Genomic DNA, 25,611 nt, shown 5'->3' on the forward strand with positions numbered 1-25,611 from the left:
TACCAAAGCATTGAGAGGTGTTTATTGTTGGAAAGATATCAAGAACCAGTTTAGCTCACAGTTTCCATTAGTGAACTTCTATCTAAGGGGCTGAATCTCTATGTGTGAAAGTGGCCAAACTGGGGATTTTCATCCAAAAGTTTGCATTGACTTAAGTGGAGATTGTGGTGAAAAAGGGCGCGATCGGCTGCTTCAGCACATGTAGAATTAGCTCCTAAAGGGGCAATTCTATATCGGCTGATCACACAATTCGTTCAATGCAGAGTTACCAAGAAAATGGTAAAGTTCTGGTACGGGTAGTGCTAACTAGTGGTCTTCCTGTTTTTGCAGAACCCGTGACTTTTTTTCCAGGTGTTTTGAATTGTTATTGGATTATAAATGTAAACACTTAGAAATCCACAAAAATATCTCTTTTAGATGTGATGGAGATCGATTTGTGGAGTGTAATGTTCATGTACAACATAAAAAAAAAAAGAATCATCATAAAGTATTACTATCTTTATAACACATGAGCATAGATAAATAATTGGTCATTCAGAAAGTCTGTCTACTCATGATGTGTGTCTGTCTATGGGCTTGTTATGTGGCTCACACAATGTTACAGTCTTTACAGCAGTCTAAGAGAGGATCATTTCATACAAAGCTAACATTGACAATCACAGACCACTCTGCTGCTGTGCTTATTGTATAGTACTTATCCCAGACTGAGAATGGCTGGCGAGATTCTCCACTATATGATTTTTGGCTCTTACTGTGATTAAGGGCTGCAGGAAAATATGCACATTCTAGTTCTAAGACCCTTCCTCCATTTAAATGAATCTACCTAGGAATGTATTTCTTACCAATTGATTATTAACCGTGCCCTTTTTATTTGTCTTTTATCAGGAGAGATCACAGTAAAAGAACCAGGATTTCTTGATTTTGAAGTCAGAAAAAAAGTTAATCTAATTGTCTCTGCGGAAAACAGCGGGCATGTAATTTACTGCAGAGTAACAGTCTTAATCCAAGATGAGAATGATAATTCACCAGTATTTGAACAAAACCATCATATAACATCTGTACTGGAGGGACAGATATATAATACAATTGCAATTCAGGTAATAACTATTTTGTTTCCTCTTAATAATTGCCTTTACAATACCTGAGTCCACAGAGGTGTAAGTATCAAGATTACACTATTTGCATTCTGGTGCAAAATATTTTAGTGCATCAGTTTGCACCAGTGGTTATGTACATAACACATTATATTTGGCCTTCTTATATGCGAGGCTGATCTAAATGTACTATATACAATGTTAACATAACATGTACATGTTTATGATTAGTTTGTAATGAAAACTTGCAGCATATGACAGTTTAATTATGGATTTTCCCATATACTAAAGCTCCTATTCAGTATGAAGAGAAGCGAAGTGACAGTCAATGTTGCATTAACTTGTGTTCGAGTTACTACACCATTAACTGTATTATCCCACTTCTCCCCATATTCAACAAGGACCTACAGTTTGTAAATGTTTAGTGTATTTCTCTATGTGTTCCAAAACCATTGAGGTTTTTTTTTAGCAGAGTCCTTTTAATGTATGGTATGCAAACAATGTTAGCTATTTTTATGTATGTTACTTTCTTTTGTTTTTACCCAGGGAAATTATAACTCCTTGTTAAAAAATTATAATGATGATTTACACACATTTATATATCTATATCAAACTATTAGTAGCAAAGAAAGTTGGCTTCAATAAATAATGATCAAATCTTAAATGTCTTGCAAAGTGCATAAATTAGTAAAAAATGATAATTTTAAGAATTTTTGGACTATATTTATTATGCTTCTTTGCGGTTCCAGGCAATAATCATAAGGTAGAAACGCCTTTACCATAGTCATTACGACACAATAGCTACAATATAAATGCTAGCTGACGGTATAGTAATATGATCAGTGCATACCGGGACAAAGGGAAGCTTGGTTTGTATTGTGTTTGCATGTATACCACAATCCATTCTTGGTTAAGGATCACAGGTGACATTTTAAGCATTATGTTCCACAGTGTTAAATTTAGCTCTGGTGACCCCCTGGTCCCCGAGTCACATGTCTCTAGCACCAGTACTTCTTTGTTATTTAAATCTCCAGCATCACGTGAGCCAATATGAAACCAAGACAGATAAGGATATAGTTTACTATTGACCTGCGTATTGCAAGAGATTTAAATCTTCATTTTGTTTCCCGTGGACAGGACGGTACCCATGCTACCTCTACAGGTAAATATTCCCAGTGCTTAAATTAATGTGTGTAAGCTCCAGAGATCACCTGCTTCCCACCTATGTAAGAAAGGATGGAAGATGAAATGAGTAGGGAGAACTATGGCTTTAAACTAGTGAGAAACATTGATATGTTCCTAGTAAAATCTTCATATTACCTGCAGTCATTTTTCCTGCACATGATATACATTATATACAGCATAATTTTCTTCAGGTTTATTTACTGACTGGAAAACTGAACTACGGCTATTAGAGAACCAGATGTGATTTGTAGTGAGTGGTAGGAAATTATATTTTGGCTCTGGGTTTGAAGCCACACCATGCAGTATTCTCTAAAGCCAATGGATATTAATATTAGAACTGTATTAGCCTAGAAACATCCAGGGTTACATTTGTGTTCCACTTTGACACTCTATTAACCAGAATGTTTTCAGCAATAATGACTGCATTATCTAACCATTTATCTTGCTTTACAGGTTTTTGCTACAGACGCAGACAGTGGAATAAATGGACAAATTGATTATGCTATTGTAACTGGTAATGAAAATAAGGCATTTTTAATTGATTCAAGGCATGGCATTCTATCAACAAATGCAATCCTTGATCGGGAAATCAAATCCTCTTACAGGTTTGTCTTCTTTATTTTTTCGAATGATGTGTTTGGCTTTTTAAAAAACGTTTTATACTTTAATGTTTAAAAAAAAAAAAAAAAAAGACAAAATGTCTTGTGTCTTCTCATACTCAGACATTCAGTATAATTCAGTATAATCAGTATAAACATTATATATTCAGATAATGTTGAACAATGTAAAACATAAACACTTTCTGCAACTGTTACAAGAAATTTGAAATGGGACATGGATGGGTAGGAAGCTACAGTACAAACAGAAACAAAATGCCCTCATGTTGTATATTCCCGTGTTACATACTTCTACTGATCAATTTAATGATATGACTTTATTTGGCTAGCCATTGGTGTACTGTAGGTACAAAATACACTCTACTCAATTTTACAGATCACAGTTTTGATATTACTTTTGAACATATGTTTTGTCACTTTTTGGGTGGTGTAAAATTACCGAGACATCAGCATGTATTGTTTAGATCAGGCCCATCAAACTCAGAATAGGTTGGGGGTCAATACTTCAATACGACTGCAAGATTCAGGATGCATCATCAGAGAAGGAAAAAAAGAAAGTAGCAGGGAGAACTATGGCTTTAAACTAGTGAGAAAAATTGATATGTTCCTACTAAAACCTTCATATTACCGTATTTGCATATTCACTAAAACCCTTTCTCTCCCCCATCCTCTCTTTCACTCTCTCCTCCCCTTTCTCTGTCTCTCTCCTCTCTTTCTCTCATCACCTCTCTCCCCTCACCTGTCTCTCCCTCACATTTCTCTCTCGCCCATCACCTCTTTCTCCCCCTCACACCTCTCTCTCCCCTCACCTCTATCACTTACCTCTCTCACTCCTCTTTCTCCCCCTACCTTTCTCTCTTTCCTCCACCTCTCTCTCTTTCCCAGACCTATTTCCCCCTCTCTCTCTCCCCTCACCTCTCTCTCCCGTCTCACCTCTTTCTGTCTCTCCCCTCATCTCTCTCACTCACTTCCTCCCACTTGGCCAAACTCCCTCCCTTCCTCCCGGCCAATCTCCCACCCTTCCTTTCTCCAACCCGGCCAAACAGCTCCCTCCCGTCCTACCAACCTCCTGACCAAACAACTCACTCCTTTCTGGCCAAACAACTTACTCCCTCCCAGCCAAACTACTCATACCCTCCTGGCCAAACAACTCACTCCCTCCCGGTCAAACAACACACTCCCTACCGGCCAAACAACTCTCTCTCTCCTCCCAACCAAACTACTCACTCCCTACCTGCCAACCGCCAAGCAGCATAACAAAGCTTCTTGGGCCACGTGTTTGACAGGCCTGGTTTAGATCATAGTCAAAGCTCAGTTCTTAAAGGCACCAATAGGCTAGTTTTTCTGGGCCATTCATCTATGCAAGTTGCCTCAGTCATAATAAGACTTACGTTAAAAGAGCAGTTTCAGCTCCAATAACCCCCTGGTTCCTGAGATACTTACTGGTGCAGTTAGCAGGTTTACAGCTCAGAAAAACAAAATGGCTGCCAAATCTTGGGCCAATATCACCGGTTGTGACTTCCTATTAGCCAGACATTTAAATCCCCCTTAAAAACAAGGAAGTAATACAGGTAACTTTACCAGTTAGTATCTCGTGAACCATGGGGTCCCCAGGGCTGAAAAAAGCGCAGTTCAGCTCAGCCCATGGTTCTAAACCTGTAAAATAATGGGGGTTAATTTAGGTAGATTGCTCCTTTAATTGGTTAATGTGGATTAAACAGAGAAATTCTGTTAATCAGGCTTTATTTTAATTTGTGTAAAAATGAATATTTTTTTTTTTATATCTGAGAGTTTGTTTTTCCCTATTATCTCTTTAAATGTATTCTGCTGCCATCTTAGCCAAACAAAGCAACAGAAGTGCAAAAGTCTGAATCAACAGTCTGGCTGTATTCCACACACTTTCCAAACACTTGTATCAAAAATAGATTAGGTATTTAAAGTTTAAAAAAAAACTCTTCAAAGCTTTTAATTACAGCTTACAAACATTATTTTAAAAATGTATACTTGTCTGGTTTATTTACAATCCACAATTGTTGTTAACAATCCAACTACATGTAACCTGCTAGACATACCACTGCTACAAGTTCACTCTGGTCCTTGATGGGCCTGTCCCTTTAGCATTATGGGTAAAATTGTTGCAATGTTAATTTCATAAAAGTAATTGACTTGTTGCCTACTGTTGAGATTCATAAAACATAATTTCTATGGGAACATACTGTATTAATAACACGATAGCTGAATGGTTTTTAAAAGTACTTTGAATGTTTGTGGAAAAGAGCTGACATACTTGTGCAGATGTAGCCGAATTAATATCACCTGGAACCATGGGGAAAAAAATATTCTCACGGCTCTGGAGGAATGTTCTCGGGCGAGCATTTGCAGTGGCTGCATCTTAATCAATTGCTGTGGTTTGCCAGCGGAAAAGCACCATGGCAAACACCAGTTGTCAACCAACAGTTTCTTGTTAACTAAATCTTACAACTTTTCACCCACCACACCAGTGGATTTTTTCCTTGGTCAATTTTACTTGTGGTTTCAAAGAATACTATAAAAGGAATACTAAGTATATCCCTTGAGTTATCAGATATTATTGCTCAGAATGCCGTGACTGCAGCATTGAAACACTTTTCTCACATATGAGAACGACCAAGAAAGGTTTGACAAAGTATTTTAAAATGAATTCTGGCTAGTGTTCCAGATATTTAACATGCTATGTACAGTGAATAGGCAGCGCATGAGATCAAATTCCTAAGTAAACTTACAAAACAAACAAGGACAGCTTAGAAATTAAAGGGTAATATATTTAATATAGCAAGGGAAATGCATACATTTATCATAGGGAAGAGAAACACTTTGCAAGATGTGGAACAGTCCATTAGTAGCATTCTCTTAAGTACTGTACTGTATTTGTCTTCCAATTGCTGTTTTATATTTAAATACGTTTCAACTCCAGAGGTGCTGTTTTAGTAATAACAAGTCATTAATTATTGTGCTAAAAAACACTTTGGAGATGCTCCGATTGTTCTTGTTGGCATCTTTTCATGTTTATATAGCAGTAAAGCAATAAATCATTGCTAATATTTTATAACAAAAGCATGTTATAGACTTTAAGAATGACTTAGCATTGCTGACCTTGGTCTTCAAGTCTAATTATTTTGCACTATAGTTTCCAAGTTTTCTGTTAATAGAGTTCCATGGAAGATGGATTGTTCCCATTGAGGTTTAAACACCAAACATTTTACACCATTAGTGTTAGCAGTCTGTCAATCATGACACTGTGCTATTCTTGGAAGAAAGAAATACAACTTTTCTTTTTACTTTGCTGGATACAGATTTGCTGGTATCCCCTCTCTGGACTATAGCTTTTTAGAGCAGACAATAGGGACAGAAAAATTCTGCTCTCAACAAAATTTGGCGAGGACCTGCTTCATAGTGATACCCAGTGGTGGCTGTTTTAAGTCTGAACGCCTGGCCTTTCACTTCCAGCTGTGTAAAACGGTCAGATACTCAGATTGGTTCCAATAAAAATTGATCCCTTGGTGATGAGGTAGACGACACTCATTGAAGACCTCGGTTTTAATTTCTTATCCTTCAGATTTGAAATGAAAACATTTCCTAAGTAAAGCAATGGGGGGGGGGGGGGGGGGAGGGAAACGCATTAATATGTGTTTCCAAAATTGTCTTATGCATGAAGGTAATTTGGGAGCAAAACATGAGCCAAGTTATGTTAACGTATTAAGGCATTTTTCTCCACCTTAATCCCCGGGTTCACCCTCTTGAGTGTCGGGGATTGTTATTAGAAGAAGTGAGTACACATATCCCAGCTCTGAGGGGTAATAATTTATCTATGTGTCTAACAATCTTGCAAGATGCAAGAAACTTGGTTAACAATCTTTTTACACTTTGCACAAATAGGAGTAACAATGGTTTTATGCATCAAAGCATACTTTCCTCTGTGTTAATCCATAGGTCAGTTAGCAAAGCTGAAATGCACATTCCTTTGCAGGAGAAGACTGTAGTCCCATTCATTTGAAAGGAGCTGACCTCCTCTCCAGCCCTGGGAATATGTCTTCACAACCTACTGTATTAAAGTAGACCAAAGAGATAAGTAAATGCACATTTTAGGAATAAATGCAAAACAAAACTGAATGTGATGTACAATTGTAAAATGGAAGACTTTGGGTGTACATGTTAGTATTGTGCATCCAAAGGAACTTAAAATAGTCAATTTTCTAAAAAATAAAATAAAAGCAGACCGGTAAATTTCTTTAGTTGTTTAAAAAAGTTGCTACAAATATGAAGTCTTATAGTCAAAGTATAAAACTTGTAAGGAAGCATAACAGAATTCAGCATTTCATATAAAATCAACATACTAATTTATCAAGGCAATTTTGGTTCTAATTTTACCCCTCAGGATTCTGACCGCAACAATCCCGTTGCTGTAGGAGAACTAGAATGAAGTTAGTTTCTTGATTTAAAATAAACATAGACATAGTGTTATGTCCAAAGCTACCAACAGATTTTTGGGGGCCCAGGAGAAATTTGAGGAACGGGGCCCTCATGTCTTGCTCGCCAACAGTTACACCATAATTATATTTCAGTCTAATTTGCCCAGTCATTTCTTTATTCCTTTCTCTTCCTTTCATCTCCCCCAAAATATCTTTCCCTTTAATCTCCCCCAAAATGTCTTTCCCTTTCCTCTCCCGGCAGCATGTCTTTCTCTTATCCCCCCCAGAATATCTTTCCCTTTCCTCTCTCCCCATCAGGTATTTTTTTTCTCCCCATGCCTGTTTCTCTCTCCTCTCCCACCCAGCATGTCTTTTTCTCTCCTCGCCCCCATGTCTTTCGCTGTCCTCTCCCCCAGAATGTCTTTCTTTCTCCTCTCCTTCAGCATGTCTTTCTCTCTCCTCTCCTCCCCAACATGTCTTTCTCTCTCCTCCCCCCCCTTTCTACCTCCTCTCCCCAGCACTTCTTTCTCTTCCCCCCAGTGTGTCTTTATCTCTCCTCTCCCCAACATATCTTTCTCCCTCCTCCCCCCCCCATCATGTCTTTCTTTTCTTAACCCCTTCATATAATTTTTTCTCTCTGTTCTTCCTCATGGTTTTTTTGTTCCTCCCTCCCAAGGCCAGTCTTTCTTCCCCACATCTCCCTTTTCTCACACATGCTTTCTATCTATTCTTTAACGTCCATATGTCTCAGTCTCTCTTCTTTTTCCATTTATGCCATTCTCTGTTTAATCCCAAATATTTATCTTTCTCTACCCTCTGTCTTTTCTTATTTTCCTCTACATCTCTTCATCCTCTTTAACAATCTGATTTATCTTCACTCCCGCAATTTTTTCTCTTTCCTTTCCCTTTCACATCTTTCTCACGCTCTTTGCCCCTCTTGTCTTTCTATTTTATACCCCCTTATGTCTTTCCTTCCCGCCCCCTCCAACTGCCTCATGTCTTTCTTTTACCTCTTATGTATTTCTCTTTTCTCCTTTATTTTCTCTCTCTTTTTTTAACTACATACATCAAACGGTTAAATGTGAGTTAATATCGTGTTCTGTTAACAAAACAAAAAACAAAATAAAACGTTATTACTGAAAAAATCGTCATTTGTTGCGGTTCATATCTCACGTGATGTGACCTGAAATTTTTCGTTAAAAGTTGTGATAAATATTGCATGGCAGTTAAAATGGCGGCAAAATCTCTGATCACCAGTAAAATGGCTGCAAAACATTGTGTGGCAATCCTTTGTAGCAAACTATATAAACCCTTGCTTTCATGACATGCTGGCAGTGCTGTTGAAAGGGAGAAAGGACACACTAAGCCAGGGTTGCGCAAACTGGGGCGCAAGATTCTCTGCGGGGGGTGCTCTTCCCGAAGACATTTAAATTAAATGCCGGGGACGAGGCGAAGGCCTCTGTAACTTCTCCTTACCTTGGTTCAGACGGCTTCTGGTGACGTGTCGCCATGGCAACGTGGTGTCAAATGACACTGCAGTGTCATGGGATGTTGCGTTGCCATGGCAATGTGATGTCATGACACCAGAGCCAAGGTACGGAGGGGTGTGGGGCGAGAGGATAGGGGGACAGCCAGCAGGAGGGCACAGGGGAAAAAGATTGCGCTCCCCTGCACTAGGCTACAAGAAGTTGGAGGTTTCTCTGCATTGTTGGACTATGTGTTGCGGTTCTTGCTGGAGTTGTCTTGTCATATTTGATGTCTGACTGTGTGGGTGCTTCTGTTAAATGTTTTAACTGTTTCATTTTGTGTACTTTGGAAGTTGTTTGTAATTTGTCTGTATCTTTGTTGTTTGTTGTGTAATTGTGTTGAGCAGTGTGCAATGTGAGAGTGTGAAAGATGGAGGAGAGCAGGAGTGGTTGGAAGTGTGAGGAGTGCTGGGCAGAGGAGTGAGGAGCAGAGAAGTGCTGGGCTGAGGAATGATTAATGGCAGAGTGAGGAGCAGAGGAGTGCTGGGTGGAGGAGTAAGGAGCCGAGGAGTGTTGCACGGAGGAGTGAGGTGCAAAGGAGTGCTGGCAGAGGAGTGAGGAGCAGAGGAGTGCTGGATGAAAGAGTGACAAGCAGAGGAGTTTTGGGGCAGGGGAGTGCTGGGACGGAGGAGTGGTGGGACAGAGGAGTGCTGGGGCGGAGGAGTGCTGGGGTGGAGGAGTGCTGGGGCGGAGGAGTGCTGGGACGTAGGAGTGCAGGGGCGGAGGAGTGCTGGGGCGGAGGTGTGCTGGGGCGGAGGAGTGCTGGGGTGGAGGAGTGCTGGGGCGGAGGAGTGCTGGGACGTAGGAGTGCAGGGGTGGAGGAGTGCTGGGGCGGAGGTGTGCTGGGGCGGAGGAATGCTGGGGCGGAGGAGTGCTGGGACGGAGGAGTGGTGGGACGGAGGAGTGCTGGGGCGAGGAGTGCTGGGGCGGAGGAGTGCTGGGGCGGAGGAGTGCTGAGGCGGAGGAGTGCTGGGGTTTGGGCGGAGGAATGGCATGGAGGATTTTAGAAGGGGTCCCAGATGAGGGAAGGGTTAGGAGGTTAGAAGGACTGGATGGGGCAATTATGTCCATTCTTTTTATGAATTAAAATGGGTTTTAACTTTTTTCATAGCCTCATATCTGCTGATCTGAGGGACTAATTAGCTTGTTCTTCAGTATATTTGCACCTTGTCTTAATCCATTCTCAAACGAACACATATTTCGTTAGTACTTAGAGTCACTCTGTTTGTCTCTGCCTTCAACCAGTCCTATTGCTATTAATAGAGGTGTTTGAGTGCATGTTATTTGGGGCATTTCTTGTTTTCTTCTACCGAGTAGATATCTGTCAAACAGGACCTTGCTTCTTGCGTTTTTTTTTTTTAATTTTATTATTGTACTGTATAGATTGGCAACATAGGGCCTGGAGCACAATAGGTGATAAAAAAAAAGTGCGGAACTTCTGTCGTTAATAGCGTTACGATAAATATTGGAACGTGGTGTGTGGCATGATGATGCCCAAAAATGTGATATTATGACTATTTGTTTTTCGGGTCCGATTTTTTTTTTATGGACCCAATAAAATTACATTATTTTTTACGGTGCAAAGCTGATGTATTGCACTGCAAAAATACATATTTTTGTGGCAATAATATCACATTTTGAGCTTCATGTATCCAGCTTATAAATTTTTTCCCTTTCGTGTTTCTCTTCATCAAATTGCCGGAATCCCGAGCCGCCGCCGCCGCCGCCCGGCGAAACATAACTTTCGCCGGTGGCGACGGGTGACGTCACCTGTCGTGTCACCGTCGCCATCGACGGCACTATAGGCACGGCCTGAGTTGTGAATCTCTGTTTTTAATTGTGTGCCTGTGCATTTATCCCTGCTTAAATACATGTTTATAGTCAGAGCGCATTAAATATAGATAGCTTTAGTTAGCTGGAAGTGAAATGTTTTTAATGGCTCAACAACAAATGAGTCTTTAACCCTTTCAGCACTGAAAGGCTTTCTTTTTGGTGATTGAAAGCAGGGTTTCCCACCAGCAGATGCCCCCCTTTTTTTTAAAAACGAAAACAGGATAGGAAGCAACGTGGCCCTGGAGTTATTTGTGTTATCTTTTGCTATGGGGACACTCCAGTTCCCAGGATACTTACCTGTAAGGCACCACTCTTCCACAGCACGGGTGACAATGTGGCTTTCTATTGACCCACCTGACGTGGGAGATTTAAACCACCATTTTGTGTCCCATGGAGGTGTTTGAAACTAGACTTTTACTGATAATTATCTCAGGCAATATCACGTTTCAACTCTGGGGATTCCCTGCTTCCCACCCTGGTATAAACGTGGGAACTGCTGCTTTAGATCAGTCCACCATTGTATCCTTATAAACCATGTATTTATCTCTACGTTGAGTTCAGCACTGAAGTGAACCCTTTTTCTTTTGCTCTCATCTTGTGCTACATTTCTTGTTTGCGCTGACCCTGACTTTCTAATGGCAGGTTGGTTCTTCAAGCAGCTGACAGAGGGACCCCTAGCCTTTCAACTTCAAGCGTAGTAACTATACAAGTTGTGGATATCAATGACAATGCACCCACTTTTCCACCACTGCAAACTGTACTGCTTGCTGAAGGTAGGTTATTATGATCCAATGCATGAAATTATCATATATATATACACTGTATGTAGTTCCACAAATAAATGAATGTGTACGGTACACATGAGCTGTGAGGTAAAGAAGTAAATAACGTGTTACCAGTAGTACACACTGTTGGTCAGATGGTAACAAAATGAAGGTGATAAGCATGAAAAATTAACCTTCCAATAGAAAAAGTATAAGGTACGGTATAGATAGCACTCCTAAAAGAAACAAATGGCAATAAATAAGGTGAAGTTGCACGGGAACAAAAAGAGGGTCCCAAAAAGCCCTCTGAAGAACATATACAAAACACACAGAGTTCCCAACATTCAAGAAAAGAGTAATGTCCAACACACAAGAATACGTCAAAGAGAAATATTTTACTGAACACAAATAGTCAAATAAGCATACATATATAGAAATGAACATAGTGTATACACAGAATAGGTGGTAATATGTGGATATTTATACACTGTGCTTGTTTTCAGCCACATACTGTATTACCACTTATTCTGTGTTCATTTCTATATATGTATGCGTTGACTTTTTGTGTTCAGCAAAATATTTCTCTTTGACGTACTGTACAGTATTCTTGTGTGTTGGACATTACTATTTTCTTGAGTGCTGGGAACTCTTTGTGTTAAGTAACCTTCCAATGTTTTAGCAAGGATTTCCTCACCTACAATGGCATGTTACTATTACAATCTATTTACTTTAGAATTCTGTCAGAAAGACAAACCGAAGTACAAGCTTATCAATGCAATCTGCCTGTGTGTTTAACAAACTACGTTCCTTTCACAAATTATACTGTTTTTCATTCTTTATTATTGTAATGATTTTGTGGTTGCTGCAACAAAAAGTAAGACTAATTGACGCTTAATTTTGCTGAAGTAAAATACATTTTAATTAGATAATTCGGAAATCCCAAAAAGTGACTTCCACTGAAGCTTTTGAAGCGTGGGAACAGTTTTTGGCTATTGTTTAGTTGTTGGTTGATACTGAAAACCAGTTCATGTTTTTTTTCCTGTGTAGTGCTGACAGTGTACACAGTGCTATACATAAACTTTTTGCAGGCACAGGTCCCTGCCATAGAGCTTACAATCTATTTTTGGTGCCTTGGGCACAGGGAGGTAATGTGACCTGTTCCCCTGCTTCAAACTCAGTGTCGTTGTTTTCAGTCAGTGTCTTTACTCACTGAGCCGCTCCTTCAGCCCCTTAGTTAACTGCCTTAGCGGTTGATTCATTAATGTTGATTACATGTTATACAAACAAAAGACAGGGGTGCCCAATGCTACATCCAATTGACAAAACATATAAAGTAATAAGTATAAAGTTTAAGTACTTAAATAAAAATAATATTTACTTGGTTATTTAGTTAAACCCTTTGGCCAAAGTGTCATAAGCCTGCACCACATCAAGGTAAACCAAAATTAATGCAGGTCCTAACACTACACTGTGAACCCTTCCTTTTACCTCTGTATGAGGGGAAATAACCACAGTGAGTCCTGTCCATTCAGCAAAATGCCAGAACCTCCCAAGTTAAAAAGGTGGGGAGGGGTGAGATCTGGGAGGAGGGGCCACTTACCTCCAAACAACTGTTGCCAGTCAGGAACAAAATTAGCACACACATTCCATTACATGTTAACCAGATTGGGTGCGTTAACTTGTAACTGACATTATTGAATGATCCCCATAGTGTTTGAATTGTAATGTCTGGGAGGCTCCCCATTGGAATGGACGTAAGCCCCTGATTTTGAGATAAACGTAGAAATATGTTATGTTTTAAGTGGAAATTGTTGCTCCATATGTGCCAGTTTAACTAATTGCTAAGAAAGATGTGATGAAGCTGTTCATTTTCTGCTATTACAATGTTGTTGCTTGACATCAGATACGGCTCCTGGTTACACTGTAACACATGTATCAGCCAATGACGTGGACCTGAGGCCAACCTTGTCCTATAATTTCACGGAGGATGGTAATCCGGGGATGAAATTTGCTATTAACAGACATTCTGGAGCCATAACCCTTGTTGCATCATTGGATTATGAGAAAATATCTCAACATTACCTGCGGATTCAGGCCTCTGATTCAGTACATCAGACAGAAGCGGAGATCACAATTGAGGTTTTGGATGTAAATGACAATCCGCCATTATTTACTCAGGATTCCTATAAGGTAAATATTGGTAAAACCACAGAATTGACCATATAGTGGTCATTTAAACAGAAATTAGATTATTTTTTTCAGTGCTGGCAATACCAATCCTTACTTGTAGCAGGAGAAACAGATGTCTTCACACTCTACTTCTTCACGTTCTTCCATTTCTCTTGATGCTTAGCCTTGCTCTTTTCTTGGTAGTAGCTTATGGGAGAGAAGTGGCAAGGTGAAGGAAGAATATACAGTACTGACACTGAAAGCAAAATATCGGCTTGAGAAACAATAAACAAACTTTTTTTTTTCATTTATGTTGCCAGGCTACATTTGATCCCAGTGTTAGTGCTCTCCATCCACCTGCTGATCTCTCCTGGATTGTATACGCCTAGAGCAAGGGTAGCCTACTCCAGTTCTCAAGGGCCACTAACAGATCAGGTTTTCAGGATATCCCTGCTTCAGCACAGGTTGCTCAATCAGTGGCTCCGTCAAAGACTGCACCACCTGTGCTGAAGCAGGAATATCCTGAAAACCTGACTTGTTGGTGGCCGTTTACGACTGGAGTGGACCACTCCCTGCTCCAGAGGGAAGGGCAACAGATATTCACCAGGCGCTCCAGTGATTGTATTCAATAAAGTTATAAGATGTTATAAAAAATGTGAAAGATAGCACAAACACCAAATGATGGAGGGTACACTGAAATTATATAACAGTGAAAATAGTGCAGTGACTAAATAGACCAAAATAACACAGGTATAAACAACCGGTTAAAGCAGCTCGACTGCCGTTGAACCTTCCTCTTCGGTTCTCAGTGGTGGTGATGCAAATAAAGTGGGGAGCGCAGGTACTGTAGTCGGTGAGAGCATACAAAAAAGGACAGCAAAAGCATAATAGTGCAACTCTGTATATCAATTGCTGGTTTTCATTTAACTGCATACTCTCATACAGTGTGACCGTCTGCCCCATCACTACACTCAAGTTCAACACTTCCACACAGACTCACATTGGGAATCAAGGCACATTTATTTCTATGTCAATTTGAGTGTATCCAATTGAGGTTTTTCCCATTAGCCCCAATTGATATACAGAGTTAGACTGTTGTGTTTTTTCTGTCTTTTTTTAATACTCTCACCGACTACCTGCGCTCCCCGCTTTTTTGCATCATCTGGAGGGAAGGAAAGGGTTAGATATGAGAGAAAGAATGATAGGAAAGTGCGTTAGAGAAAAAGAAAGGGATATTGTAAGAGGAGAGAGAGAGAGAGAGCGACTGACAGAGTGAAGAAAGGGGAATTAAGAATTAGATATTACATACTGAATATTACGTAGGACATTGTGAGAGGTATATACTGAAGGGAGACATGGAAGAGAATGACAGCAGAGGAAACATGGTACTGCGTGTATACATTTTTCATAGGCTTTTACTCTATAAAAACATGTGGTCAAGTGAAAGAGGGTTAAATTAGTTCAGCTGTTGATCGCCAGACAGATCTATCCATGCAGAATCAGTGTAATATGTATAGAGCCCTGAAACAGGCAATGTGCAATGTTTGTTTCCCACATTCATCTGACATTTGAGGAATAGCTTGGTTTTCCTTTAGTTAACAACAGTATGACATTTTACATGGGAGGGGGCTAAGGAAGAATGTGAGTGATCCCGGCAAGAAATAAGTAGCAGAGTAAAGGTGTTGGATAGAGAGTGGAACACAGCTACCGGAAATGTTAAAACTTTTGGCATCTGTGATCTCATAATTTCGACCTTGATGACACTTTGACTCCTGCAGCGACTTTGTCCTTGAGACATACGTCTGCCAGTCATGAGCTACTGTAGCACATGTCATGATTTGGAAGAAGAGATGGGAAGGACATACTGTAGACAGAGTAATGGACACGTTTGCTTGACCTTAATGTGTGCAGCAATATTTCCTCCCAATTTATTTAAGAATCTCTGCTTAAAATTATTGTCGATAGCTTTGCATGCATTGTAACCTTGTGTTTTCATTTTAGACTAGATGCCATTTTAAAACTAAATCTTATGGTCATCAAAATCCTTTGTTTAATTGTGTGTTATTTTTCCTGTTTTGACTGGCTGTCTTATAATTGGGCTGCTGATCCTAATTTGCTGAGTCACAAGGAACAAATCCTTTGACTAATGGGTCATGCAAGAACATTCCTAGACATGTGTTATAATAATCTTGTGATGACTTTATTGAAAACAGAAGTTCCCCAGAGCATCATTAACATTTTAATGAGACGTAATTATTGTCCTGTACAAGGGAAATAATGGATTTTTTTTTTAATGGGGCATTCATTTTGCAGCAGATTCCCAGTGTTGTAAAATAATAGAAAAGTATCTTACATGTAATTAACTAATTGGTTAATTTGAATGTCTTTAAAACATCATGATTGGCAAACTTTAAGTTTCCTGGGAAATTCTGCATAATCACTGGCTGCAGTGAAAGCAGACTTGTCTGAGACATGCAAATGCACCCACACGTGGTATTTTTTTTTTATTTTCTTTACACAGTTAAAAAGAAATATTGATGTACTGTTTAATAATTTTTGGGGATTTTATTTGGCTACCCTTATGCCTTTTCATGAAACTGCAACATATATTGAGCTGTTCAATGTAACTTTAAAATCGCCTCATCCTTTATTTCTTTATGCAGAATAAGACCCTAAGGCTGCGGCCAGGCAGGGAGCGGGCGCGCTGGCGCTCTTGCGCTGCGCCCTGCTCGGCCGGACGATTCGTGGCTGGCTAGGTGCGCGGGGGGGGGGGAGGGGGGGGCGGCGTGTTGGGGAGCGCAGCCAAGACGTGACGGAGCTGGTTCGCCCTCATTGGGCGAACTGCTCATGTGACGCGCGAGCAGCAAATTCGAATTTGCTTGCTTGGCAAGCAGGTAAATGCAGCGCTTGCTCACGCTGGCCACACACATTGCCGCAATGTGTTACATCGCGGCCAGCGTGAGCGCGCCCGCCCACTCAGCGCCACCCTGGCCGAGGCCTGAGATGGTTTAAAGCAGCAAAACCTCTTGCACTACATGTTTTGTGTTTTCTTTCTAGGATTGAAGCAGGGGGTCCCTGGTGCTGAACTGTGTTAATTTCAGCTCCAGGAAAACCCTGTTTCCAGAGATACGTACCTCCCGTAGGGGCTGTTATTATCTGTCTTCAGTTTCAATGCCCCGGTCATGAGAGCTAATAGGAAGCCGCAAGGATGATGTCACGGCTTCATATTGGCCCCACAAGCTCCCTGCCTGCAAACTGTAAATACTAGCTCTCGCTGTGGAGGTAAGTATCCCGGGAAGCAGGAGTCCCTGGCAGGGCCGCCAACAGAAATCATGGGGCGCAGAACAAATGAAAGGAGCAGGGTCGTCCTGTCACTCCCCCACACCCCGAACCCATAGCGCACCTACCACGAAAAAATATTTTTTAGTGTGCAATTTTTACTTAACTGTTTTCTTCTTATTGAAATACAGAAAAATAAACCATTACAATACAATCTGTTTAATTTTATATTTTCAACAAAAGACAGGTGTCTGCCTGCCTTGGTGGGTGACTGACTGCCTGGGTGGGTGGGTGGGTGACTGCCTCGGTGGGTGGGTGACTGCGTGAGTGACTGCCTGGGTGGGTGACTGAGTGACAGGGTGGGTGGGTGGCTAGGTGACTGGGTGGGTAGGTGACTGAGTGACTGCCTGGGTGGGCGACTGAGTGACTGCCTGGATGGGTGAGTGAGTGACTGGGTGGGTGAGTGAGTGAGTTTGAGTGAATGACTGAGTGACTGGTTTTTGAGTGACTGAATGACAGGGTGACTGGGTGGGTGGGTGAGTGACTGCATGAGAGGTGGGTGGGTGACTGACTGGGTGGGTGAATTCCTAGATGTGTGAGTAAGTGACTGGGTGAGTGAGTAAGTGAGTGGGTGGGTGAGTGAGTGACTGGGTGAGTGAGGGACTGGGTGGGTGAGAGAGTGACTGCCTGGGTGGGTGACTGACCTTGACCGGGTGGGTGCTGCTTCCTTGCCCACCAGATGCTTCCCCCCTGCCTCCGATATCCCCGTGGCTACTGCCCGGGGTGGGAGGTAGTTTTGGGGGGCGTGGGGAGGGGGGGAGGGCGCGGGATGTAGGTGGCTTGGGGGGGGCGAGACTGGTGGGCTAATTCCGCAGCTGGAGGCGGGCGGGTGCAGGGGAAGCTGGGTTGGCAGGCTCGGGCTCGCCATGGCTCTTCCCCTCCATCCCACGTTGGGAGCAGGGGGGAGGGGGCGGGCCACAGGCAGCAGGCCAGACACCCTGCTTTCTCTGCGCATGCGTGCTGGGACCTCAGCTCTGCACATGCGCATGGAAATCACCACTTTTTTTTCTTAAATAAAACGGGCGACTCACGGGGCCCAGGACGCCAACCCCGGCAGACCCCCCCTGTTGGCAGGCCGGGTCCCTGGAGCTGAACTGTGTTAATTTCAGCTTTCAAGAGACCCCCTGCTTCAATCCTACAACAAAAAACAAACAAACAAAACATGTAGTGCAAGGGGTTTTGCTGCTTTAAATGACTAAATAGCCCATAAATATTGCACTGCTTTGTATTAGACTTCCAGGTACAAATATTGATTCAAAGATATGGAATTATAAGTTACACATTATTTATATATTACAAATGTTCATGATAGTACATTTATTACACCAGATCTTTTGCTTTAGCGAATACATCTTTCAGATTGGTTCTGGGCCTACAGTAGTCTGTCTTCTAATCTACATGATTTTTTAGCATGGGCCATCCTGTTTCACAATTGCCATCCTGTTGCTGTTACTTTGCCATGCAGGAGATGGTTAAGGAATTGCCAGAAGAGTGCTTAGTCCGGTCTAAAAGAGACATTGTGTTACGTATGTTCTATTTCTACTTGCACCGAAGTTGGTCAAACTACTCCCAGAGCGCAACCAGGGGGGATGCAATGTGCAAGAATTTCATATATTGGAGCAGGGCAGCAAAGGAGGATGGCATGTGGGAGATACCCTCCCAACTCTACGGGGAGTTGTATTCCAGCGCCTAATGTAATGCTACAACTTAGAAAGGAAGCAGGAGTCCACAAGTCCAAGAATTTCTTGAGAAGGAGGAGGTCACATGGCAAACAGCAGCCATTCAATGCACATTGCTTGCCATATGACCTGCTTCTGTAATCGTTCCCTCAGAGGTAGGACCTGCACCTGCTATTCCCCTCTATCTCTGTGCCCACTGCCCCCTCTCCTGCACCCTGTCCTCTCTCTGACCCCTCTCCTGCATCCACTTACCCCCTCTCCTGCACCCACTTCCCTCTCTCTAACCCCTATCCTGCCCCCACTGCCCTCTCTCTAACCCCTCTCCTGCACCCGCTGCCTTTTCTCTGACACCTCACCTGCACCCACTTACCGCCTTTCCTACACCCACTGCCCTCTCTCTGACCTCTCTCCTATAGCCACTGTCCCTCTCTCTGACCACTGCACCCACTATCTCTTTTTCTCTACCCACTGTCCGCTTTCCTGCACCCACTGCCCCCTCTCTAGCACCCAGTCTGTCTCTCTCACTCAAGCAACCACTTCCCCTCTCCCCTTCTTCCTGAACCCACTGCACTTCTGTCTCTGCCTTCTACCTCCTCCCCCTCGACTATCTCTCCTGAACTCCCTGCCCCATGTCTCTGCCCACTACCCTTTCTCTGTCTTCCTCATCCTGCAGCCACAGCCCTCTTATGTTTTTAAAAAAATAAAATAACAGAGTAGACGTGGATGAAGTTTTTACGATACTATAAAAAAAAGGAAACTAGACTTAGTTTTGTAAGTTGAAATAGTAGTTTATTATTTTCTGTGCAATAATATAACAATAATATACTGTAGCAGATATGTTGAACATTGCCTAATTTATTTACAACACAAAGACTTTACACCCCCTAGTTTGAATTTCTTACTAACACTTACTAACACCACCTTGCTATAAATTACTCTGTGATGGAAATATTATGCTGTAATTGCAAATCACATCACATTATATCTTATTGCATTCAATAAAAATACAATTTCTAACACATAGTTTTACCTGCACATTTGTTTTCTGTCAGAGGTTTGCTGAACTTTTTGGTAATATAATTTGTAAATTGGTGATTAATAAAGGAGGCAGGAACAAGGTAATCTCCAAATTACGACTTAGTTTATGGTCGCCCCACAAAGTTCCAATGGTGTCATTTTTGTCAATAGAATTCCTCTTGTTTTTGTTCAGGTTACTCTATGTCAGGCCTGCACAACTCGTAAAGCGAGAAGGGCCGAACTGCTTCAAGGAAACAAAATTGGGGCCGCACGGGTAAAATCATCATCATCATCATCATCATCATCATCATCATCATCATCATCATCATCATCATCATCATCATCATCATCATCATCATCATCTCTCCTCCAGCACCTCTCATCATCATCATCATCCTCATATATCTCCCCCAGCACCCCTCATCATCATCCTCATATCTCCCCCAGAACCCCTCACTATCAACCTTTGCAATACTCCCCATCTATCTCTCATACCCCCATTTCTCCCCCTCACCCACACACATTATACTCCCTCTCCACATCAAACACACAATACCCCCCTGCACACCACACACATCCCACCCCCGCTGCACCTCACATCCTTCTCCCCCCTGCACCTCACATCACTCTCCCCCCGCACCTCATATCACTCTCCCCCCCGCACCTCACATCACTCTCCCCCCCTGCACATCACATCACTCTCCCCCCTGCACCTCACATCACTCTCCCCCCCTGCACCTCACATCACTCTCCCCCCTGCACCTCACATCACTCTCCCACCCTGCACCTCACATCACTCTCCCCCCCTGCACCTCACATCACTCTCCCCCCCTGCACCTCACATCACTCTCCCCCCTGCACCTCACATCACCCCCCTTGCACCTCCAATCACCCCCCTTGCACCTCCAATCACCCCCCTTGCACCTCCAATCACCCCTCTTGCACCTCCAATGACCCCCCTGCACCTCCAATCACCCCCCCTGCACCTCCAATGACCCCCCTGCACCTCCAATGACCCCACTGCACTTCCAATGACCCCCCCTGCACCTCCAATGACCCCCTGCACTTCCAATCACCCACCTGCACCCCAAATGACCCCCCTCACCTCCAATCACCCCCCCTTCACCTCCAATCACCCCCCCTTCACCTCCAATCACCCTTGCACCTCACCCCCTGCACCTCACATCACCTCCCCTTCACATCACCCCCCCTTCACCTCACCTCAATGCACCTCACATCACCCCCCTGCACATATCCACGTTGGGAGCAGGGGGGGGGGAGCGGCCGCAGAAGAGCTCAGCTGGCTGTGACTTCCCGCTCCGTCCCACGTTGCGAGTGGGGGGGAGGGAGCAAGGAGGGGGGGAGCGGGCCCTGAGCATGCGCGCCGGGACCGCGGGGAATCGCAGCCATTTTTTTTTAACTTTTTTTTTTACATTTATTTATTAAACTGTCGCCCGGCCGGACTCATCGCGGGCCGCACAGAGAGGCCAGGCGGGCCGTATGTTGTGCAGGCCTGCTCTATGTGGAGTGACAGAGGTCACTAAAGTCCCCTATTAATTGCAATCACGGCAAAACCAAATAGCATAACTATAAGATACAAATATCCTCAATGTGGACTCAAAGCCCATACCCTATGGGTATGACGTCACTTGTGGGCGTCTGAGAGCGGGAATACTCGTGGAGCGGAGCAGCATCTGTCAGGAGTTTCTCTTGGTCGGGGCATATACACTCACGCGAGGAGCACTGTTGTATTATCTCTGTTGGCTTACTGCTTATGTGCTTTACAATTGTGGGTATTTAAGGAGCCTTTGTATAGGGGTTATACCTATATGTACTTCCCTCGGGCGCATCATCACATATACATACAGATACATTTACATTGCATGTATTGATGACCTTAAACCCAGCTACCCAGGCTCCTGCTAGTATTAGTGTTTTCCCCCACCTACCCACAGAGTATGCATGGCTTTGGTAGCAACACTAGGGACACCATGAGTTAATGTGGTATACTTATTGATTGGTATTCCTTACCTTATTGGTTGCTAAAACTCCCCAACAGGGTTTTTTTAACATAACAATGCTTTTTTCTTTTTGTGTCACTTGTGTTTCGACGTTATATATGATGTATTAAAGTTTTTTTAGTTTTTTAGATTTTAATAGTGGATGCCATTGTTATACCTTAGGCTATTAGACTTTTCTGTATATTTATGGTTATTTGTTTGAGACATTTGTCTATTTGTGGATATTATATCCTCCAGCTACTAGTAATTTCATCTGGGACCTTGAGTCCACATTGAGGATATTTGTATGTTATAGTTATGCTATTTGGTTTTGCCGTGAGTGCAATTAATAGGGGACTTTAGTGACCTCTGTCACTTTCTTTTTTTGATATAATTTCTTTCCTGTGCACCCGGCTTTTCTCTTTCTATTATTATTTCTGGATATTATGGTTTGAGAGATGTCCCATTCTCTTTCTTTTTAAATTATACTCTGTGTGGAGTCATGTTCCAAAGGTAACGGAGATACCATAACCATAATGATATTTTCAGTACACAGAGTACTATTTAGAAGATTAGGCCTTGTTAATTAAGCTTACAGTATATAAAGAGTTCCATTCAGTCTATTTGCATATATCAGATGTTATATACAGTACAGATGTAGCTGCCGGGGCTTTTAAGGCAACACAAAAAAATTGTACAAGTAAGTATGGAGTCAATCAAACACATCAGAATATTCAGAATATTCAGAACACTCTGTGTATTTACAATGGCATGTCAGCTGCAGCTCAGGAGGAAGCCAACATAGACAGGGTTATGTGAAGCCTTGCTTCTATTAGTGTTAAGTTACACTTCCAGACTCTCGGCATCCTCCTAACTCATTAGATTGTTCTGAATATGATGCCATTTAAATTCAAATCTTCAATTGGGGTTTTTTAATAAAACACAAAGTACATTTTGAATTCTGGAAGAGTTGCAAGTGTCTTTTCAGACCATGAGTACTTCGGCATAGAGAACAGTATTTTGTGAGTGTAATGTATATTTTGTTAATGTATTCCAAACAAAAAATGGTGTGGAATGATCCGTAACCCAGAAACCTCATTTGACTTTGTGCTGTTTTCTTTTCTCGTAGGTTACTGTACCTGAACTGACTGCATCGGACACATTTGTTATATCAGTATCTGCTACAGACAGAGACTCAGAACGTTATGGTCCGATTTCCTATCGAATCCTCTCACCATTAAAGGGATTTGCAATTAATTCAACCAGTGGTAAGTTTGTTATTTTTTATACAGTATATTCCCTAGCACTTCATTCATTAGCTTGATCTGAGTTTAGCCAGTGTGAGCTCTTTGGCCTCTGAAGTCCAATATGTGTAGTAACCTAAAGAAAGCTACAATACTAGAAACAATGGGTAAGGTGGCACATCTGTAAATGTCCTCATGGAGCAACCATTTTTTTCCAATAGATACAGACACAAGGTTGTTGTGACTATATACCTTGTTTGTCCGGGGTGTTGGTGCCATGGTCAAATACATAAATACTAGTAGGTAACGCAGCCGAAACAAAAAGAGAATGACATTTATGTCAATATACCACAGTTGTATTTCGTTATTAATACTTTGCATGCATTTCTAGTGTCAATATGGTGATACTATTACAGCTGACTGTACTACACGTGAAAAAAAAATGACAGTGGAATGTGTGATTGCATGTGTGATCAACCTCCAACACTAATATATCCTACATTATGTATTCTGGGCCACAAAATAGTCCAGCGTTGTAGTGAATTACTGTAGATCCTCAACTTTACTTATTTTACTCTTAAACACCTCTCACAAGTACCATCGGCCTGCCCAATTTCAGGAAGTGTTCATACAGTAGTAGCAGTATCAAGCCAAATGGAGTAGTCAGCATATTGAGCTAAGGATTTCAAAACCTTAGGATGAAAGAGAACCAGGTTACTCTCTTTAGGCAATATTTAATACAGAGCATAGAATGTGCAGAAACGTGCAAGATACAACTTTCTGAGTTCTGCTGTTAGTTGTACCCTATTCGCCCAGCCTCATATATTAATAAATTGCACAAGTAAATCAGCTCGCTATAATATGAGCTTCCCTCTCAATTTCTGCAACCTGCATATATGTGCTAAAGTTTCTACACTCTTAAATCTTGTGAGGCTACGTTTTGCAAGTATTGCACATGTCAAGCTAATAGAGGGAACATGAAAGTAATGTATGCTTGCTCCAAAATCAGTTGTGAGAGATTCTGAAAATGACTAAAGAGAAACAAAGGTATACAAACGATGATGTAATGGAGAGATAAAATCAGACATGGGATGGTTAGATAAACTAGGATTTAGTTGCTCAAGAGGTGGACAGGAGTGCAATGGTAAATGCAGAGTATTGTACATGGAGAATACAATACGATACAAATTTGCACAAAAGGCGGTGACATAGAAGTGCTGAATTTAAAGGGTCATATGATCCAGAGCCATTCTCTGTAGTAAATTGAAATACATTTTAAGAGCGCAGCAAATTTTTCTGGTGAATTTCTAGTTCATAATGAGTTGCCAATGCTCATGTGAATTTTGACGACTTTCTGAAATTTTCGCAAACAGGGGAAGTTGAAAATTCACCAGTTTTGAGAACTTGTAAGTTCAGCAAATCTTTAGATTTAATGTATTTACTAGCCAGCAAAGCGGCTATCAAATCAACTCTTTCCTGTTTAGCAAAGAAGGGTGCATAGCCGTGTTGGTCCTTTCTTCCATGTAGTAGGAAGATGAGGGAGTGATGCCTTTTATTGGCTCAACAAGTAGTTGATATGATACAGATGAAACTGTCGGTTTTGGCCCAAAGTCTGAGGAAATCTGTGAGCATGACGGGGGAAATCCGTAGCATAGACCATAGACGCTTTAATGGCCCATCGGATTAACTCAGCGGGAGTCCCTGCGTTTGAACAGGACTCGCGCTGTGTGAATCGTACCGGGCTGCACCTGTCTGTAAGAGACGTGCACTAAGAGATAGACTGAATCAGTCACCCTCCATGCGCGCCTCTAACAAGCGATCGTGGGGCTTTTATTTTAGTAACATATTATTGTAGCAGGAGGTCCCCGGACCTGAAATCAACGCGGTTCAATTCCAGAGACCCCCTGCTACAATACTGTGTTATTAAAATAAAATAAAAGCAGCTTCATTACCTTAGTGGCTAGCCGATAAGGCAATGAAGGGTTAAGCCAGACTACCCGGTTTGTTAGGGGAAAAGGGGGGTGGGTGAAGGGGTAATTGCCCCAGGGTGGGTGGTAAGACCTACCAGGTAGGTTGCGGGAGGGGTTAACCCCTTCATTACCTTAGCAGTAGTAACTGCTATGGTAATGAAAGGGTTAACCCCTCCCACTACCCACCTGATTGGTCTAACCAGCCACCCTCGGGAAGCTACCCCCTTCACCCACCTCCTCTGCCCCCAATAAACATTACAATACAACAAACATCAATACAATACATTGAACAACCCCCACCCCAACACTTACAGTACAGTATGGGGCAAAATCCCTATTATCCATATTTGGATAATAGCACATTTGCCCATTAAAAAATTGAGCATAACCAAAACATGACCCAGCCAGCATATAGTAAATTAAAGTTGTATTTACCCCTGCGAGGATGAAGGCCATCCTCGTCCCCCTCGTCTTCCTCTTCTTTGGTGGGTGCTGACAGTGAAATAAAAAAACTAACAACTGGATGCTAACTCCTTAATCACCATAGCGATAATTAACCACTATGGTAATTAAGCGATTAACCCCCTCCCGCTGCCCACCCAGGAAGCCTAACCACCCTCCCTGTGGATACTTCCCCACCCCCAATAAACCAATTGATTGGCACAGTGGTACACCATACCCTATGGGCATGGTTTGCCACTATGGCAATGAATGGAAAAACAAATG

The 25,611-nt window shown here is 42.1% G+C and overlaps 1 protein-coding gene across 2 annotated transcripts in view; it reads left to right on the top strand.

The window, feature by feature from the left end:
- DCHS2 (dachsous cadherin-related 2) overlaps positions 1-25,611 on the top strand; it is a 328,465-nt gene that overhangs the window by 295,008 nt on the left and 7,846 nt on the right. The window contains exons 15-20 of one of the 2 annotated variants that reach the window (XM_075613040.1): positions 886-1,097; positions 2,733-2,884; positions 11,346-11,476; positions 13,371-13,657; positions 19,865-19,945; positions 22,801-22,939. In XM_075613040.1, the coding sequence (XP_075469155.1) occupies positions 886-1,097; positions 2,733-2,884; positions 11,346-11,476; positions 13,371-13,657; positions 19,865-19,945; positions 22,801-22,939 (1,002 nt within the window). The remainder of the gene's footprint in view (positions 1-885; positions 1,098-2,732; positions 2,885-11,345; positions 11,477-13,370; positions 13,658-19,864; positions 19,946-22,800; positions 22,940-25,611) is intronic. The other variant, XM_075613047.1, reaches the window with a different exon arrangement.

The sequence above is a fragment of the Ascaphus truei genome, chromosome 1, assembly GCF_040206685.1.
Source record: "Ascaphus truei isolate aAscTru1 chromosome 1, aAscTru1.hap1, whole genome shotgun sequence".
Classification (NCBI taxonomy): Eukaryota; Metazoa; Chordata; class Amphibia; order Anura; family Ascaphidae; genus Ascaphus; species Ascaphus truei.